This window comes from Curcuma longa, chromosome 8 (assembly GCF_044706935.1).
Source record: "Curcuma longa cultivar G26 ecotype Majalengka, Jawa Barat chromosome 8, ITB_CL_G26_1.1, whole genome shotgun sequence".
NCBI lineage: Eukaryota > Viridiplantae > Streptophyta > Magnoliopsida > Zingiberales > Zingiberaceae > Curcuma > Curcuma longa.
In genome coordinates, this window is record NC_133868.1 from 10,401,123 (window position 1) to 10,420,960 (window position 19,838).

General features: G+C 36.2%; 3 protein-coding genes across 3 annotated transcripts; 1 reads left to right on the forward strand and 2 right to left on the reverse strand.

Annotated features, from left to right (window-relative positions):
- Positions 1-821: 821 nt before the first annotated feature.
- LOC141834011 (RING-H2 finger protein ATL39-like) lies at positions 822-2,198 on the forward strand. Its single transcript, XM_074721477.1, has 2 exons — positions 822-879; positions 1,496-2,198. The coding sequence occupies exons 1-2, from the start codon at positions 822-824 to the stop codon at positions 2,047-2,049; spliced, it is 612 nt and encodes a 203-aa protein (XP_074577578.1). The 3' UTR covers positions 2,050-2,198.
- A 4,095-nt stretch (positions 2,199-6,293) lies between these two features.
- On the reverse strand, positions 6,294-8,504 carry LOC141833824 (uncharacterized). Its single transcript, XM_074721322.1, has 6 exons — positions 7,957-8,504; positions 7,728-7,804; positions 7,579-7,639; positions 7,198-7,429; positions 6,898-7,096; positions 6,294-6,798 (listed from the first exon to the last, which is right to left on the reverse strand). The coding sequence occupies exons 1-6, from the start codon at positions 8,396-8,398 to the stop codon at positions 6,643-6,645; spliced, it is 1,167 nt and encodes a 388-aa protein (XP_074577423.1). The 5' UTR covers positions 8,399-8,504; the 3' UTR covers positions 6,294-6,642.
- Positions 8,505-16,578: 8,074 nt separating this feature from the next.
- Positions 16,579-17,806, reverse strand: LOC141833853 (peroxidase P7-like). Its single transcript, XM_074721361.1, has 3 exons — positions 17,544-17,806; positions 17,278-17,469; positions 16,579-17,184 (listed from the first exon to the last, which is right to left on the reverse strand). The coding sequence occupies exons 1-3, from the start codon at positions 17,763-17,765 to the stop codon at positions 16,627-16,629; spliced, it is 972 nt and encodes a 323-aa protein (XP_074577462.1). The 5' UTR covers positions 17,766-17,806; the 3' UTR covers positions 16,579-16,626.
- Positions 17,807-19,838: the final 2,032 nt, after the last annotated feature.

The window sequence follows — 19,838 nt, forward strand, 5'->3', positions numbered from 1 at the left end:
AGACTAAGTTACAAAGAACTTATATATTGTGATGTCCTTTTTTGCTATGGGTTAGTGAAATTCTCTCAATATCGATTGCTTCATACTTGACCAAATTGATGATGACAAATAAGTTATTTTTGTTTTTTTCTTTTCTTTTTCTCGATCCGATCCTGACTGGGATGATAAACATTGACTAATTGATTAATTTAAATTTTTTAAGAGATATTGAAAGGAAAAAATTTTGTTGATAGAAAATCAGTCCTACCGCCTAAACAAACAACCAAAATAGTTAAGTTTTTTTGTTTTATAAAACGCCTTGATTGCAATAAAATGATGAAAATTAACATATGAAAACATGGTTAGATTTCTTTCTTTTTTAAAAAAAAAAAATCAAGTTTTCAGTTCTCTGACCCGATTAATTTTGGAGGTGACCGACTTTACTTTATAAAAGTTTTCATCAACCATCAAAATAAATCTGAGAAGTACTTACGTTTAGGCCACCAATAATTGACTTCCACGATTGACCCATCACTATAGAGCGTCATGCTTCATCTAGGTATTAAAATTGTGGATCACAATACTATTGTTCCGTCATGTGGTAGTTCGATCCAGTCAGATAATTGTACTTCGTGATACTTCTTGTAATTGTACTTCATGATACTTCTCGTAATTTTTTCCACCAAATAGAGAATATATATGTTTCAATCGAGAATTGAATTGTGGCTCTATGAAAAATCCACCAATGACCCTATCATTTCAAAAAAGGTGTAATCTGCCACCCTAGCGGCCCACACGGTTGGCTCTATGATCATATTTGAGGAGGTAAATTGGAAAGCCCCATGACCATCTCTGAAGAGGTAAATCGGGAAGCTACAGCTAGCTATACTATGGAAGAAGGTATTGTTTCAGCTTTGTTGAGATTCTATCCTTACCCACTATCCAACGACTTTATTATTGCACCATGCCCTAAGACAAAACATGATTAGATTTCTTGAAGCAGATTGAATTTAATTGTAGGCTTTATATCATCAAACTATATTATTTTTCACTATCAAGATGTTTGGCCAAAATACCTAACATTTATAAAATGCTAAAATTTGATATTTGAAGATATAGTTGGATTCTTTAATGAAAGTGCAATAGATAATTTGTAAGATTTTTTTTTTTAAAAAAAAATCAGACAGTTGATCAACTGCAATAATTAATTTAAAGGCATTTATTCCTCTTGATGTTTTGGGGAGAAAAAAAAACCCACTCCTTTAATGTTATATATATGGTCAAAAAATTAACCTTTCTTTATATATTATAAACTTATGTAATATTTGAAACTAGATTTTTTAATTTCATCTGGCGGTCAAATTAAAGGTATAAATTGCCATCTAGTTTTTTATTTTTATTTTTATTTTTTAAAAGTAAATTGCTAATTAAAAAAAAAAAATTGGCGTAGGTTTCTCCATAAAAGTCAACGTCCAGCTCAATTGTCTATCTCTAAGAAATGAAAAGCGTTGAAAAGTCATCAAGCACAACGACGGCACATCTCCACGGCGAAGCAGAGGACCAAGCGATTCCTCCAATCTGGATACCTCGATCCAGGTCGTCGGCATCTCCTTCGGAGTCTTCCTCGTCCTCTACCTCGCCATCCACTACTCTCGCCCCCTGCTCGAGTGGTGGCGACCGTCCCCCGCCGGCGCCGGCGCCGTCGCTCGCGCCCGGAGGCCCAAGGCCGGGCTCGACCCCTCCGCCATCGCGTCGCTCCCCTCCTTTCCCTACCGCAAGGGCATCGACGGCGGCGCCGCCGGGGTCCGCCCGATGCCGGCGCCAGACTGCGTGGTGTGTCTGAGCGCGCTGCAGGACGGGGAGACGGTGCGGGCGCTGCCGGGCTGCACGCACGTGTTCCACGCCCCCTGCATCGACTCGTGGCTGCAGAAGCACTCCACCTGCCCCACGTGCCGCGCCGATGTCCACCCGCCGCCGCCGCCGCCGGTCGGAGCCGGCGCTGTTGTTCTTGACCTCGTTGAGACGTCGGGAACGAAGAAGGCCGAGGTGGGATCCACGTCGGCGATGTAATCCATGCTTTCAAGAATTATTAATTTCTAGAATTTAGTTCATTGCAAGCATAATTTTAAAAAAAAAATTACGAGTTTTAATCCGTTTTTTCATATGGAAATCTTAAAGTGTATTGTTGTAAGAAAGTTTGTCAGTGATCGATATATATATCTACACTTTGTTAAATGCCTCAATGCTTTGTTTGTTTTACGCTCGAACTTTATAATTGTCATCGAAATAACCGCAAACTAATTCTATAGATAAGCTTTTTAAATTAGTTTTAGTAATTAAAAGAAATCCTTGATTCCGTATTCAATTGTCCAATAGAACATTAGTCGACTGTTGTTCAGTTAATTCGATAATCTATTGAATTAATTAATTTTTTTATTAATTTAGTTTGTTTGATTTTCACGATAAAATTAGATGATTTATCCAAAAAAAATTTAATTTATCAAGTTTTAATTTAATCGATTCAATTATTAATCGATTATTTATCCCTATCTATACCTAATATATTTTGTGTAAATATTTGGAAGGATAGTGTTGCCATCCTTTTATCTTTCAAAGATGGGGAAATTCATTGCGATTAAACTGCTAAAAATTATGTTTGGAAATTCAATTTTAAACTACAATAATTTTGAGATATTTAAGTTTAGAACATGGTTTTATTTTCTATTTTATTTATTATGAAAAGTAAAATATAATATTTTAAATTATAAGGTAGAACAAAAAAAAAATCAAATCAGCTTATGGCAGATGATCGGGAAATGTAGCAGCTTAGATTTTGCAAAATCTATAGATTTGTGTCCGGTTAATCGTGTAGATTTCCAAACGAAGAAGATTTAGGCGACACTGGATCAAAAACTACTAAAAAAGGAAAAAAAAAACATCTGAAGAAAACAAGAAAGAAAAGACGAAGCTTGCGCTGAGGAATCGGGGAGAGTGTGGAGCGGGAATTGTGGCGACAAATCTCAATTTGACAAGATTCAATCGAATCGTATTGAATAAAAGATCGCCTTCCTTTTCCCCACTCGATTCGGATCAGCTTCCGCTTCTGCCGCCGCCGCCGCCTCCTATAAATCCTCGTCGATTCACTGCTTCCGCCTCCGTTCATGTGTGCCACGCCCAGTCATGGTGATGGAGGAGCAGCCCAAAGTCGGGCGCGGCGCTCCGGCGAACCGCCCGTGTGTGGCTGCTGCTGCGGCGGCGGCGGAGGCGGCGGTATTCAAATCCTCGAAGAAGAATACTAAGCCTAAGAAAATCCCGCAGCGCGGCCTCGGCGTCGCCCAGCTAGAGAAGCTCCGCTTCCTCGAGGGGCTACAGATGAACGATGGCGCCTCCGCGTCTTCCGCTCACGGCTTCGGATCGCCGGCGGAACCGCGAGACGCCTCAACCTTCTTCATTAGGCCACCCACGGTCCATGACTTATTGGTCGCTGCTTCCCTCAACGGGCAACAACAACATCAACCTCCTCCTCCTCCGCCGCCGCCGCCGCCGCCACCGATTTTCCCGACGGTTTGGAACAGCAATGCCCGCTTGATTAGCCTGGCGCAGACGATCCCCATGGTTCGAATAACCTGTTCTCCATTTCCTCGTTTGACCTACATGTCTGTTCTCCACTGATGTCGCACGATTTGCAGGTGAATTCTGTAGTCAATCATCGGACGGAGCCCCCTTCAAACCAAAATACCCCAAACAGCTTCGATTTGCGCAAATCTTACTGGAGAGAGCAAGAGAAGGTACCTCGAAGAACTTTGTGTTGCATTCCGTGTGGTTGAACATGTCTGTTGTTTTGTGACCGATCGTGTTAATGTTGATAGGATTTGTTAGAGATGCTCGGGAACAAGCGTCCTTGGTCTTCTCATCTCGCTGGTGTTTGCTCATCAGCTAGTGGAACTAATTTGAGTAAACTTGAATTCCAAGATGTCAGGTACTACTGACTTCCTCGATAATCTTTAATTTCTCAATATTGAGTAGAAGCTGCTGTTATCGAAATGATGATGTGCTTTCTTCTATTCAGACCAAACACTTCGACTTCAGATCTCTGTCTCCAGACGAGGAGGAACACAGAAAATGGCAGTTTTCTTAGCTTAGGTTTAGTTTCTACACCAAGTTTGAGATCTATCGACAATTCTCAGTATCATTACTCAGATTTCAACTTGCAGAACACTCATCAGGCAAGAAGAGAATGCCATTTTTATCTTTGTTCCTCATGAATTGTTGTTTGACTGAACTGTTCATTTTGCTGCAGCAAAACTCAGGCAATGGATCTTCTCCACCTAATAGACGATCGTTTTATAATTTCTTTCTCCCTGTTCCTCTCGGAAATGAGAAAATGGCACCTGAGAATGGTGAAGCACTGGATGGGGATATCGATCTCGACCTGAAACTTTAGGAGCTCTTCAGGCTTTGGCCAAAGTGAGTACCAACTGTTAGTTATTACAGTTTAAACTTCATACAATGGTCTGATTCTTGATAAATTCAACAGCTGAATTATCAGTAATTAACTACCAAGATCTTACCATTGTCGATGACGAACAACCATATATGTGTACAAGCCACATAAAGCATAGAGATAGAGCCACAATGCATGAAGCTTTCAGATCTCTATTGTGCAGGCTATTTGTGTTGTTCAACTTGTTCAGCTATGTTCTTCATTTGTATTCTTTGAATCAGAAACAAAATGGTCAAGAACTTTCATCCTAATTCACCTATTGAGTGTATTTAGAACATAATTTATACACATTCAAAAGTTGACCTCTAGAATATTCATCATGTTGTAATTCAAATCTTTGTTCTCTTAATTGTTCCTCGAGACTTTACCACTACACTATATTAGTAGGGGCAAATATATATAGATCTTTCTTCGTGAGGAAGTATATATGCTTCTTTCGTGTAAGTTTTACGCGTAGATAGAGTTGAATCGAGGACATTTGGGTCCTTTTTTTTATGATTATAGACTAAAATGAACTAGCTAGGAGTGCTAGTAATACTAACTTGCCAACCATGTTGGACACTTAACCAAATGCCTCTCCACCATGCATCAACGTTCTACCTTCTCTAATGGGTTCCTTAGCCTCTTTCCTCCTCCTCTTCCTTGTACTCCTCTCCTCTCTCCCTCCCTCTATTTCCACCGCCTCCACTAACGTCCGAGGAGTGGTCAGAGACCACCAAGGTCGCGATCATGTCCTGAAGCCACACCCATGGCCATGGCCTCACCGCACCACGAGTGACCTCAATTTGCTAATTGGGCTATATATATATATATATATACACACACATTAAGTCCATTGTACGAAATTTTATTTTATATTTTATAAAAGTTTATTTTTGTGATTCAAACTTGTGACCTCAAGGTCAAATGTCAAAATTATATATATAGTTTTTATAAATTTAAGTTTAAATTTGTATATTTTTTTTAGAAACAAAAATGGTAATAAAAATATAAGAGTTGGAAATGATTACTAAATTTTCAGTCGAATTTTAAAATGAATAATCAATCAAAATTGTATGTAGTTTACATTTAAAAAAAACTCAAGTAGAATCATATTTATATATTGTCAAAAAAAATCCTAATGTGATCAAATTATTGAATCTAAAAGATAAAGTTTATATATTTTAATCGATATAATTTTTTTTCAAAACAATTTTCATTTAGAATTGCAAAATTATGCATGAAAAAATTTTAGCACGGAGACATGAAATGTGTGGAAAACTATTTATTAGATTAAATATTCTAAATTTTAAAAATTATGATATTCTAAATTTACTGATCGGTATCTTCTTCTTGGCGTTTTCCAGTATTCCGTGCGCGTAAAAATGGCGGCGGCGGCGGCGGCGGAGAAGACGACTGCATGGGCGGATTTTCCATTTCTCCAAGATTTCTTTTGTGTAATTTTTTTTAATGTAACGATGCAGTTAGTGGATTAGTGCATGATTCACGTAGATATGATTTTATTTAGTTAATTAATAGATTAATTTTTGTATCGTAAAATTAATGGTTAATGTATATTATTGTGCGCTTGTATAAAACTTTATACAATTTTTTATCATCAACTTGAAGAGGCGTCCTCTCTTCTAGTTCTTGCATTGTTATCACATAAACCCTTATATATTTGGGCATTTTTACATGTCGTTGATCTTATCGATATTATGTTGAAAGGGAACTTTGACGTAACGATAAATTCAAATAATTAAACCATCTCTTGTAATGTAGAATAAGACTGAAGTACTGCATAAGCTATAAGGCACGATATCACCGAGCCTTTCCATGTCCAACAATATTCAATTTAACAAAGAGTTGCAGGAATAGTAGACACTACCATATACGTACTTACTTTTATACAATTAGTAGCACCAGTCTAACAAATATGCATAGGATTGCATAATCTGTCCAGTAAACTAAGAAGAAATTACAATTTGCCACCAATCACTTGTTTATTTGGAGATAAATGAGAAGAGAATAATTATTGATGATAAAAAACAGCATAATATATATATGTATATATATTTTTTTATCATCCTTAATTTCCTTCATCCCTTTTTTCTCAAAATAAACAATATTGCTAGGAGGGCAGGAATATTGGACTCAAATTAACCTTCTTCCACCATTAATTAGGAAATGGTGAGATCTAAAGCTCCATGCCCTAATCTTAAACTCTTCACTTCTTCTTCTCTGAGTCTCTTCTTCCCTTTTTCTTCTTCATCCACTGAGTTCCTCCCCAAGCTTAGCCTCAGGTCAACTTTCGACTCCACATTAAGGTCAGACCCCTTGATGAACAGTGACAACAATTCAACAAATTAAACATGCAGTAGTGTTACTGTACTAATGCAACAAGACAAGAAAAATGTGTGTTAGCACACATGTACCTCTAGTCTCGAAGTGCTACATCTTCTCCCCTCGAGGTAGTGCCTTCCCTCAATTAGGGTTTTATGATCATACAAACCGGCCGGCACCGACGAGGATGGTTTCTCGTATCGGTTTGCAGCCGATGGATCCACACTAAATGTGGATCCCAAATAGTTGAGACCCATGGCAGGCGGATGGTTGAGCATGTACTCTTGCAATCTGTTAGCAATTAGGTTGAGGTTGAGGTTGAGCATTAGAAAGAGAATGTGGTTAATTATTAGAAACTAGGTTTTAATTGAGAGTAATTAGTGTTAATTTACCTAAAGTTAGCGTATTGAAGATCCAGGGGGTTTAGTCGAAGGCTGTAAAAGTGGTCTGTGTCATGAAGGTTCCTTGATTGATAACGGACACTGTTCTCCATGCAATAGGACTGGATTATTGGAGCAGGTCTCGGATATAAAAATGTCTCAGGCAGATATGAACAATCAGCAGCTGTTCTTGTGTAAAAATTATCATATCCTCCACTCGAACATGTTCCACTTGGAGTTGCAGCTGCAATAATCATTCATGGAGATAACTGGATATATATATATATATTTCATGCTATATGTGAAGAAAAAATATGAATTTAACAAGAAACATCGATCAATTATATTCCATGAAGTGAATAATTAGGAGACCATGCAGGATTAATTGAGAACCTGGAAGAAGAAAGGGTGATTTCTCTGGCCACACTTGATCAAGCTTCTTGCTTCGATACATCTGGCTCGATCAAGAAAAAAAAAAGAAAATTGGAGTTATAATTCATGACATCCATCCATTTCTTTGTGAATGAATTAACTCTCATCACCTGCAAGTGACTCTTGACGTGAGCTATGCTCAGCCCCTTCACGTTCATCGCCTGGAGTACCAATTTTGGGGTTGCTCCTGCATGCACCACCAATTTATGAGGGAAAAAAACAGAAGTAAATATTATTTTTGTCAATTATGAATCGATTGCAAAGATGTAAAAAAAAAAAAAATTGAAGAAGAAGAAGAAGAAGAAAATTCAATATATTGAGCTAGCTAGAGCCTCTTACTATCTGGCCCTCCGAGCCGCTCCACTGCATGGACAAAGGAGAAATGGAGATCCGGAGTCCACCGCAGCCTCGGCATCTTCGAACGGTTGTACTGCCTCACACTCGCCAGCCCTCGCGGATCTTCTCCTTCGCCCTTGTCATTGTTGTCGTCCTCGTCCTCGTCGTCCTTGTTGGTGCCGACCGTGCTACTATTGTTGTTGCTCGAGCTCTTCCCGCCGGCGACTTCATCAGTGATGCTACCTTTATCATCATCATCATCTTCTTCTTCTTCTTCTTTCCTCCCCTCACAGAACACCTCCTTGTTCAAATCCAATCCATCAAATAATAATCTCCTCTCGCCGATCGCAGATCGACACGACTCGGAGCTTTTCGCCTTGCCTTTCTTGTCCTCAGCCGCGCAGATCTCCACCACTTCTTCTTCTTCCTCCTCCTCCTCCTCCATGGCTGGCTTCTCCCACTGCTCCCCCCTCTCTTACACAGTCAACATTGGCTTAGAATACTGATGAGAGAGATGTGGTGAGGAGAAGAAAAGGAGACTGTAGGGACACTAATTCCATTATTAATGTTAGAGTGAGAGAGAAGATGTGGAAATATTCAAGAGTAATAATTCATGTCATATATATAATAATCACATCAAGTATTCCCTACATTGACTTGTTCTTCCTTTCATAATTGCCACAGCAGGGAGAGGGGGGTAAAAGAACAGTAGAGCTGAGAACTTCGTACAATTAATGGATCAAATTCACCTTCTTCCCCTATAAAAATTCCAAGAATTAATTGAAGTCAATAATTAAACTTTGTTTTCTTCGAGTGAGGAGCTGAGCTAGCTACTCCTACTTGGATATCCATGATTTCGAGGTACAAGAAGACAAGATTGCGATGCTATAACTTCCATGCGAGGATAATTAATTCTTGGAGAAAATACAAATGGATATAATGTTTTTCTTCATGCCACACAGCTTTTGGAGAAAGTTACAAACGTTTATTTAAACTGAAATTGACTTTGCTTGGAATTTTATGGCACTGTTTATTGTCTTTGGCTAGAGGAATTTATAGCCGATTGCGTTCATCATTATGAAATGATGAAACTACAAATTTGACTGTGTTGGAGATAAACATATATAGTCAGATTTTAAAACCATGTTTTGTTTGAAAAATATTTAGTAATTAATAGATGCATATTTAATTAAGGATGCATTTAGCGTGGTGTTAAAAAGTTGTAATAAAAAACACTGATTATATTAAAAGATCAAACTTTCATATGATAAACTGTTAAAATAGAGTTTTAATGTGATTTTTGCTCTTAAATTTAATCAGTATAATAATAATAAATTATTATTGGCATTTTCCAAAATCATACTTTAGTATTCATTTTATATCAAACTATATTTTCCCCAGCTGACTTTTCTTCTATAATTATTTGTGTGTTTTTTTTTAAAAACTTTTCTCCTCAACTGAAACCACAAATCAACAAGCTGCGAAACTTATTATAGAGATAAATTAAACATTTAGTTGATTAAAATTGTGATATCACACACTTTAATGTTTCATAACTTTATAGATCTATTCAGCAAGCTGGTTTGCATATTTAATTTTGTGTGTCCCATGAAGATGCATCTTGCTTTATTCAAATTTAATACCACTTCTCTTTGATATTGATGCCTCTCCTTTTCCTAATTCTCATCTTTAACAGTGTTTAATCTGTTCTCCATGATTGCATATATCTTAATTATATCAATTTCAGCTAGAACAATACATTTTAATTGTATTAAGTGATGCCAATTAACACTTGAAATCAAGTTTCCTCTACAAATAGGTCATTTATTTCCAACTCTCTTTTTTCTCACATATTATATTTTGAAGATAGAGTATTTAATTTGTCTTGAGGATATTAATACCATATGAAAAAACTCTCTTTAAAGAGTATATATAAACCCTAGTTTGACAAACACTTCCAATTCATATATGGTGGAAGAAGCTGAGCAACCAACAAGGAACTTCCACAATCCAATATTTTATTGTCCACTTGTAGGGAAACAAACACATCCAATTTCACCATTGATGACTACTCAAATTTCTCCATTATATCCAAGAATTTTTTTTTCTTTCTCAAATGTCGATTTCTCAACCACTTGATGTTGAAGGTTGAATTCTAGGTCTGATGGGCATGCATGGGACTCAATAATTTAGAGTCATATGGAAGCCAATTTTGGCTCTACACCTCTTCTCTCCCTATCAATTAGTGAAACTTATGATTGAGGGAATTCAAAGTGTTAATTTTGAGTGCATTAGCTATAGCTATAAAATTTGTCCACACACCTAATTTCCCAAGAGTCTTTCTCCATGTGGTGTTGGTTGAATGGTCCCGGACTAGAAATTTTGCCTCTTCACAAATCGATTGTAGGTTAAATGGACCATCAAGAGTGTTTTACATTGCCGCCTTCGATGACTCCCATGATTTGATACTAGGGATATTGATACCAAGTGCACTTTTTCTCAGAGATCTTGACCTAATTCTAAAGTTTGTATTAAAAGAACCTCAACATATATACTAAAAAGTCATCTTTTTACACAATTTTTTCTTCTATAGTATTGACTAATACTCCAATCAATGAGTTTATGATCAAGAGAACATTATTATATATGTATACACGTATCACAAGTGGACTAAAACTAAGGGGGAAGGCAGGCAGCTAGCCGTGTCTCGAGGTGCACCATTTATACTTAATTAATTTCGTCTCCTACGTGCTGTGTGAGCTGTGCTGCTCAGCCTCTCTCCCTCTGGGCTTTATGTAGGCTGCTCGTTTCTGGGCAGTTGGCATGCATGAGCATTGACTGTCTCCTTCAATTATGCTGCCGCCATGCCATGCCATGCCTGCATCGGTGCACACACGGCTGCTATCTAGCGTCGTCTGTGTTGACGACCGAAGCTGCAACAATCCACTGCCTGTTTTAGCTGAAGACCCGCCGCAATGATAGGCATGCTGTTCAACATGCCACTGCTACTGTCTCACTCTTCCTCACATGCATGCATGACTTTTCTTCAGTGTACTCTCTCTCTCTCTCTCTCTCTCTCTCTCTCTCTCTCTCTCTCTCTCTCATTTAACTTTTAATTATTTCTTAGGGGCAGTCCGTCAGTAGTACAGCTCCCATCCCAATGCATGCGTGCATGGCGCCATTACTGGTACTTAACGCTCTCTTGCCTATCGAGCCCAAGGAGAACTTGCAGGTGCGTGTGCTGAAATGCTTCAGTTTTGAAATAATCTCTGGGAGGAAGAAGCTTTGTCAAAGCTCTTGCATGCATGGGCAGGGAGAGGAAGGAACATGCATGTGTAGCTGCTTTATTAATTATGAGGCAAGATTAGGCAGAAAACAGAAGGCATATATGCTCGATCGGTGACGACTAAGTGTCAGGGGGTTGCTCTGATCCAGGTCTTAATTACTGGGACTGCAGGAAAGGACCACGTTATTATATAGAGTATTATAATATGTACTGACACTCATCTGAATGCATTCAAAAAGTATAATAAGCCTCCAGCAGACTGATGTTAATTTAAGAGAGATCGAAGACATTCGAGCATGTTTTCTTTTTTAACATTTAATGTTCCTAAAAAGCTATTTATTGTAGTTGTAGTTCTTTTTTTATTGTATTCAAACCCATAATTTGATTTTTAAAAAAAAATAGGATAGATATAGTGACTCGAAATGTTATTATTATATAAATTTTAATAAATATTTTAGTGTTACATATTTGTTAGAAATTTAATTTTGCATTATTTCTCCATGTTTGATATATGAAGTTAGAAATTTGCATAACATTATCTGCTTTTTTGCCTCAGATCAAGATTAGTTAAATGTTATAATATATTTAATTTTTTTAACACATTAATATAGTTTGGAAAAAAATTAGTTAAATGTTCAAACACATTATATAATTTTTGAAAATCACTTTAGAATCCAAAATAAGCATAAGACCCCTCACTTTTTTTTAAGAAAAAAACTTTTTAAATTTGTTTTCCTTTTCTAAACACTCAATTAATGTCTTTAGATTTTTTAATTCTTTTTTTAAGGAGTTGAAGAGTATTTTCAGAATAATCACAATAGTAGGATAATAATCTTTTTTTTTTAGGGCAATTTCCCATTTAAAACTTCTCATGCACATTTATGAGGAATTCATTAGAAATTTCCATTAAATACTAATGAGTTGGCTTAGTAGAAGATAGAGGTTTCAATCAAAGATCCTCATTGGACACATGGAGTTCATGGCCCATTCAACTAAAGAATCTCTACTATATCAAATCACTTTAGTTTCCAAATATTCAAATAGCATAATTATATATACAAATAATATATAGTTAATTGTAGTTGATAACATAATCCTACTCAATTTTTTTTCAAATAGCTATATAATATTAAGAGAAAAAATATAATAAAAATTAGACACTTATTACTCTTCAAAACTATGAGCCTTTGATTGTAGCCTCTTCACATTCTTCATAAGTAAAGAGAGTATTCCAACCATGGCTGTTTCTTCTTCATGATCTTTCTTTTTTTTTCTTCCTTATTGGAATATTTATCGGTAGAGAATAAGATTGAAGGCATAGTTAGAGCTAAAAGAGTTGTCAGTTAATGGCGGCGATAACATTAACAAGGATGGCGGACTCCATCATTGGGCCTGACTCCTATGCCAAGCCAAGGGTGACCCAATCTTTCTTTAGATTTGCTTTGTGCAGGAAAGTCAAAGTTGACTTTCCGTCTCAATCGTTATTGATCAATAAGGTTGCATCAAGCTTCAAGCTTCAAGCTTCAAGCTTGCAAATTTATTAAAGTATAGAATGAACACTCATTTAATCGTTGACTTGCCACAATTCAACGAATCTCCCCACTTGTTCCAGTGTTTCCTGTCTTGGCCATGGCCGCTGTGAAGTCGCTGGAGAAGGCCGCGTTGTTCGCGGTAGCTGTACTGCTGCGGCAGCGTATATATATTATCCTGCGACGAGTCGTCGTGGATCGGAGCTGCTGGCCCTAGTGGAGGGGGCGGCCCCTTTGCTCCACCAGATTCTTGTAGAAGTCGTCGCCGAACACCATAGCCAGGTGACCGGAGATCCAGCAGTGCTAGGTTGACGCCGCCTGCCGGAGGATGAGGGCACGGTTGACCTGGCCATGACCATGAAGCCATTCGAGACCTATGACAGCAGAGCATGACCATGGTCATGAAGGCATTTGAGCCATGGACTACAACTCTGTCGATTAGATGGAGAGCTAGCTAGCTAGCTTGTGAGCTCGGCGATGCTCTTCAAAGGGCCTGATACTCTCTCTATCTCTCTCTCTCTCTCGTTCTGTTGCTCTTCATGCTTCTTCAAGCTAGCAACCTCTTTTTAAAAGGTCAAATGATGAAAATATAAGCAGGGGCGGCTCACGCCTCCGGAAGGTCTTAGGCGATTTTTTTTTAATAATAATTATTATTTTTAAAAAAATTCATCTTTTTTTATTCGGATTTGAAAAATAAATTAAAATATTAATTTTAAAAATAATTTTTTATATAAAATTAAAATTTCTAACTTTTTGAGATGTAAAATTATTAATTAAATTTCTATATTCATTTCATTTGTAATTTCTTTAGCAGAAATCACAGCAGATATGAATCCATTTTCTCTATACTCATTCAAAAAAGAAATAAAACCTTTTAATTGATCTAATACAATAGTAATGTTCATATCTTTATATTGTAAAAATTTACTAACAGTATTAACTGCGAATAAGATTACAAGTTTACAAGTTTATAATAGGAATCATTGATAAGAAAATAAGAAATTAACAAAAATATTAAAAAAAAATTTGATAGGGAAATAAGGAAGACAATACCTTTAGATTTTAAGATCATAGAAAAATATGTAACAAAAGATCTTAATTCTGATCGTTCCTCTCCTTACACCCCTTGTGATGATTTCAAAAATATCTTGAGGAAAGAAAATAAACTATCAAATGAAATAAGTAAAATGTTTGAAGTTGAGCAAAATAGATTATTAGGTTAATAAGGAAGGAAAGAGAGGAATATAAAAAAACTAGTAAAATTAAAATTTTAAGAATTGAGAAATATTAAATATATTGGAATCATACTAAATCTTTATGAAATCCAATGACCATGCCAAATCTCTACAAAAATTAATGATCATGCCAAATCTTTCCAAAATCTAATAATGATATTTTAAAAATTTCTTATTATCTCAATATATATATATATATATATATATATAATGATTAATATTTTAAAAAAATGGGCCCCAATTTATTGGAGGCCCTCCTAAAGCCGACACTGAATATAAGAGCATCCGCAACGCGCGTTAATAGGGTGATGTGGAAGAAAGAGGAAAGGATGTGGAAGAGTGAGAGAGGAGAGAGATATTTAACACGTTCAGAACATTGAACGTGTTAATCGGGACAGTGGGTGGGTCCCACGTAGTGCGCGGTTGAATTTTTACACGGGGGTCGATCAGTTGATCGACCACATGTGGTGGTGGTCGATCAGGTGGTCGACCACTACCATGTGGTCGACCACCAAAGTGACGTGGGCGTTATAACGCCACGTCCATTGCAGTTGCTCTAAGGAATGCAGGACAAATAGATTTTAGTAACTTATCTAGATATTAAAAATGTTGACTATGTTAATATTTCTATCATATAAAAAAACTTAAAATTTGATTAACGTATATAACGTGTTATTTTAATAAGAAAAAAAATAGATCATCTCTCCCTAATTCAGATTTATTATAGAAATAAGTTGGATTAAAAAATAGAAGTCTAATCGCTTCTCCCCAATTTAAATATATTATAGAAAGAAATTGGATCATTTCTCTCTAATTTATATTCGTTATAAAAAAAAGTCAAATAGTCTCTTCGAGCAGCTCATATTAAAAAAAAATCATATCATTTTTAATGTTCTATATGAGAAAAGATCTAGAACCTCAAAAGGGAATTCAGCCGTACTTTGAGGATATTGTCATTCAAGCAATTACGCCATAATTAGCCATGATATCAATTACAAGGAGTCATATGAAAGGTGATATCAATTACAACAGTTATGATATCAGTTATACATATAAAAAGATACACACATTAAAAGAAGGCATCCATTAATAAAAAGACAAATTCTTTCGTTCATATAAAAGACATTTTATCTCTCCAATAGAAGGTATGCAATCTCTGAACTCATAATAACATTAAATTTCATATTCTTCATTCATTTCTACTATTTTAATTTGAGTGTAAGAGGGGCAACGTATACCAAAGTGTATTTTGACCCCTTCTAACCTCTTACTAAATCTTCTCAGGAATAATTATATTGATTTCTCCTACCAATTCTGAATCCTCTTGCTAACTCCTTTAACCAACTCATCATCTCTTTATTTCAAAAGTTATTACCATATCATCTTCAAAAATCAATCTAATTTCATGATTATCAAGGATTTGACCAATTCCGTATTAAAATTATGAATAGTGGCAATGAAAATTCTATTTTGTCGCCTTGAAGATTTAATCATAAATTTTAGTAAATTTTGGATTTGATTTTTGTATGCTGATTGAAATGGAGATGGGAATAATTAGGTGTTTTTTTTATGATATTAAGGTATCTAATCTAAAGTTTAAATAAAATTTTTATAAAATGACAGCTAGTAAATTGAGGTATAAAACAAAGACATAATAAAAAAATTAAAAAGTCACAGAGAATATTAAAAAATTAGATATATATATATGAAATATATATAACATAATAAATAATAATAATGAGGATGATTGATTATAATTAGGAAAAATAAAAATTGACTTACAATACTATAATAAATAAATAATAAATAAAATAAATATTATATAGTTATATAATATAATAATATTATGGATAGACTTATCTCATATAACTAAGTTTATACAATTACATGATATTGATTAGTTAGTAAAGCATAAGTTAATTCATAAATCTTTGGATTTCTATTTAGAAATAGTCAAATAAAAATGGAGGATTTCATATATATATATATATATATATATATATATATATATATATATATATATATATATATATATATATATATATATATACACAAATGGTTACAATTATTTATGCTCAGAGTGTATTTATGATGTAGCACTGGGGGAATTTTAGTTAGTGTTTATCATCTTACAAGAATAGAGTATGATATAGATAAATTTTAAAAAATATTCATAAAAGTATTTGCCCCTAAGAATAATCCTAAAATTCTTTTTTTTCTGGATTTGATTAAAAATAAAAATATAAAAAAAAATCAAGTTTGTATTTAAGAAAAATTTTTGAAAGACACATTAAAATTTAAAATAGTATGAATATTTATTTAAATATCTAATAAATATTTTAATTAGATAATATAAAATAATGATAAATACCTATAGATAAAAAAATTAATTAATAATGATAAAAATAAATAAAATTTATATAAATATACTTATCTAAAAGTATTGTTTCTTCAAAATAAACATGTTTAGAAATTCTCTATAACGTCGTTTTGGAACACATGATAACAAAACTATTAATAGTAGAAATCAAACGCCAAAACAAAAATTGAAATGTAATTAACATACACAATCACGAACAATTGTACGATTTAATAATAATAATAATCATTATTGTTATTATTTTCAGTTGACCCTCCTGCAGTTTAATCTGATCTGCCCATTCGGCCACGTCAGCGGGCTCATCGCCGCCATCTTCTCCATCGCCGCCGCGAAGTCGTTCCTAAACGCCGCCGCGTTGCTGCTGTACATCTTCACCACCGAGTCCTGCGAGCCGCCGTTGAAGAGCTCCTGGTCGGACCGGAGCAGCCCCTGCCGGAGCATCAGGTTCTGGTAGTACGCGGTGTCGAACCCGGCCGGACTCTGCGCGTCCAGCGGCTCCCAGTTATCGTCTCCGAAGCCGGTGACGGCCGGGCAGTTCCGCAGGCGCTTGGCCGCGAAGGCTGGGTCCACGTCAGCGTCGCCGTATACGTGGGACCGGAAGTTGACGCAGCGGGCAGAGCCGAGGGTGTGGGCCCCGGAGAGGGCGGTCATCTCCTGCGCGCTGAAGCCCTTGGAGACGAAAAGGGAGATGAGGTCGTTGAGAGTGGCGGAGGGCGAGGGGAGCTCTCTGTTCGCGGCGCTCTGGCTCGCCGTCGTCGCGTCACGCCGGCCGAGCTGCACCCTCCAACTCGGTCCTCCGAGCTACATATATACATATACATCGACATATATATAAATCAAATTTTCAAATCTTAATTTGTAAAAAAAAAATATGCGAGAGACAAAATCGATCACCAGGACGGTGCCTTCCAGCGCCGCGAGGGCGAGGATGTCAGCGCAGGAGACGATGGCGGCGCACGTTGCTTCCACTTTCGCCTTGATGCCGTCGATCACGTCGTAGCCTCGCAACGACCGAGCGTTGGGACCCGCGTTCTTCTCGCCGGCGAACGCCTGCGTGTCGTCCAGAAGCACCGACGCGTCACAGCCCTGACCAATGCATGTATATATTCACATTAATAGCCAGCCAGCATGCATGCATGCATATATAGATGTATACGTACGTTGACGAAGCAATCGTGGTAGAAGAGTCGAAGAACGGACGCACCCATCCGGCTCTCCGCCGCCACCTCCCTCCTCATCTCTGCCTGCACAATGCTCACCAGCCCGGGGCAGCTGCTATTGTAGAAGTCAGGCGACAGGAACTGGGCACGAACGTAGCCCACCACACTACTACTGCTGCAGAGAAGGAACAATCCAAGCAATCTGCTGCAGTAGAAAGCCATGAATTAACCAACGAGCTTAATGAAACACTAATTTGATCTGTATGTCGTAGTACTCTCTAAACGTTTAGAGACTTCTCTTGCATATATATATATATATACAAAATATTTTTGTCAAGTTAATTAATGAAATCATAATGTGGCATGCAGTTGGCCAGTTTCAACGATAACATATCTATGCATGAGAGTGGATTTTGAAAAACTCGTCATTAGGTTAAGCTTCAGGTGGTTCCAAGTTTCTTTGTGATGTTATTGTGCTTTCGTAATGGTTGAAATTAATTAGTTTCTTCAACTGCCCTCGAGTTAAACAAGGACTGTTAGGTTAGCTAACTATCTATCTATATATATATATACAAAAGACGAACTTGCTGATCAAATGTTGCCACGGATTAATTTTATGAGTTGCTCGTACTCTACATCGATCGTCATGATTCAAACAAGAGATCACAGAAAGAATAAAGTCTTATCTTTTTTATATTATTATTATTGTAGATTGTAGTGACTAGTGTATATATATAACTACAGTTATGAAAATAATGGGAGTTATTTTTGTGGTCATTAATTAGCCCTGCAAATCCAATGAGAAGTATTGTGTGTTGAATTTTATATAAAATACCAAAATTTTAAAATTAATATCTTAATTTGAGTATTTGAGTATATATATATTATCTTTTGCTGGCTCTACATGTGTCCCATCACAAGACAAAATAAAATAAAAAAGAAAAGCTTAAAGAATTGGCAATGAGTTGCATATCACTATGCAAGTGATCATGGAGACAGGTAGTAGTTGGAGATTAATTAATGAGTTAGGGAAAGGGTTACAATGTGTCGGCAACTCAATGAAGAGTGCACAATTAGCTTGCCCCCTTGGGCATGTCGCACCACATATTTGAAAAATATATTACACACAATTTAATTAAGTATTTCCTTGTTTTTTGCTCTCAATCTTGTAGATCTACAATTATCATTTTGTCCCAAGTCTTAAATTTAATCTATTGAAATTAACTTTCATATGCATGCCCTAAAACATATTATATATAGCTAGGAATTAGGGATACTAGGAATTAGATCTTTAAAATTAAGAATTGTGTCAAAGGCTAAGAAATATTTTTGATTTATTTTTTTGGTTCATCCTTTGTTCCTATGGTCTTAATCGATTTTTCTTCTAATCTTTTTCTTAGAATGATTCTAAACGTTTCTCTAAAATCTTCTCATCGTGCAATCTCGAATTAAACAGTTAAACTTTTTCAGATCGATCTCTAGTAAGCTAGCTAGCTAGGTTTACTTAATTAGCAACTTTAAGTTATCTATAAGTACTGCAACTTAGGTGACAATTAGTATCATAACCAAATTTCCACCATTAAGCATCTAATTATATATCATGTTTAGAAGCAAGCAAAGGCCTTAGAAAATTAATCTCATGCACTAGCTAATTAAAGAGCCAAACACTATTTATATCCAAAATGATTCATTAACATTGCAATATTCTTCTTCTTTTTTTGCTAAATGACATTGATGCAATATTCTAATACCCTTTTATATATTAATCTTTGCCACATATATATTACACTAAGGCAAGAAACCGTCAGCATCTTCATTCATCCAGAAATTAATTAAGAGACCTTATGGGGGCTCATGCACTTAACTTCATCTTCCACCTCCCCGATCAATCTACTTCCCCATCAATCTATTCATTACTTTACTCTATTGCAGCTATATATTCAGCTTGTTAAACTGGCCGATCGAACAATGATGTACAGAGAATATTGTCAGAATTAGTGACTTCCTGCTGATGTAATTCTCTCTTCGACTTTCAGCACATAACTGAACAAAAAGATTTGCCGTCTCTCAGAAACAAACTGCGTACCAAACTGGCCGGACGGTGATATGATAGATCAATTAGTTGGCTGTTACTTTGACCTCTCCGATCCACCAGATCCAAAGAGCAGGGCCCTTATAGTCAACGTCTCCCTTTGACCTTATCCCTAAGCCAACCGTGTCTTGCGGTGGTGATGCTCACTAGATATGTATATATATTAATACTAAATAATCATGCACAAACCTAATTAACAGTGA

Coding starts and splice junctions, on each gene's coding strand:
- LOC141833824 (XM_074721322.1), bottom strand. CDS start 8,398: ATGGAGGAGGAGGAGGAGGAAGAAGAAGAAGTGGTGGAGATCTGCGCG. Junction 7,805..7,956: donor GCGGCTCGGAGGGCCAGATA/GTAAGAGGCTCT, acceptor TGGTGCATGCAG/GAGCAACCCCAAAATTGGTA. Junction 6,799..6,897: donor GTAGCACTTCGAGACTAGAG/GTACATGTGTGC, acceptor CTGTTCATCAAG/GGGTCTGACCTTAATGTGGA.
- LOC141834011 (XM_074721477.1), top strand. CDS start 822: ATGACCATCTCTGAAGAGGTAAATCGGGAAGCTACAGCTAGCTATACT. Junction 880..1,495: donor TAGCTATACTATGGAAGAAG/GTATTGTTTCAG, acceptor AGCGTTGAAAAG/TCATCAAGCACAACGACGGC.
- LOC141833853 (XM_074721361.1), bottom strand. CDS start 17,765: ATGGCTTTCTACTGCAGCAGATTGCTTGGATTGTTCCTTCTCTGCAGC. Junction 17,470..17,543: donor ACCACGATTGCTTCGTCAAC/GTACGTATACAT, acceptor TGCATTGGTCAG/GGCTGTGACGCGTCGGTGCT. Junction 17,185..17,277: donor CGCTGGAAGGCACCGTCCTG/GTGATCGATTTT, acceptor GTATATATGTAG/CTCGGAGGACCGAGTTGGAG.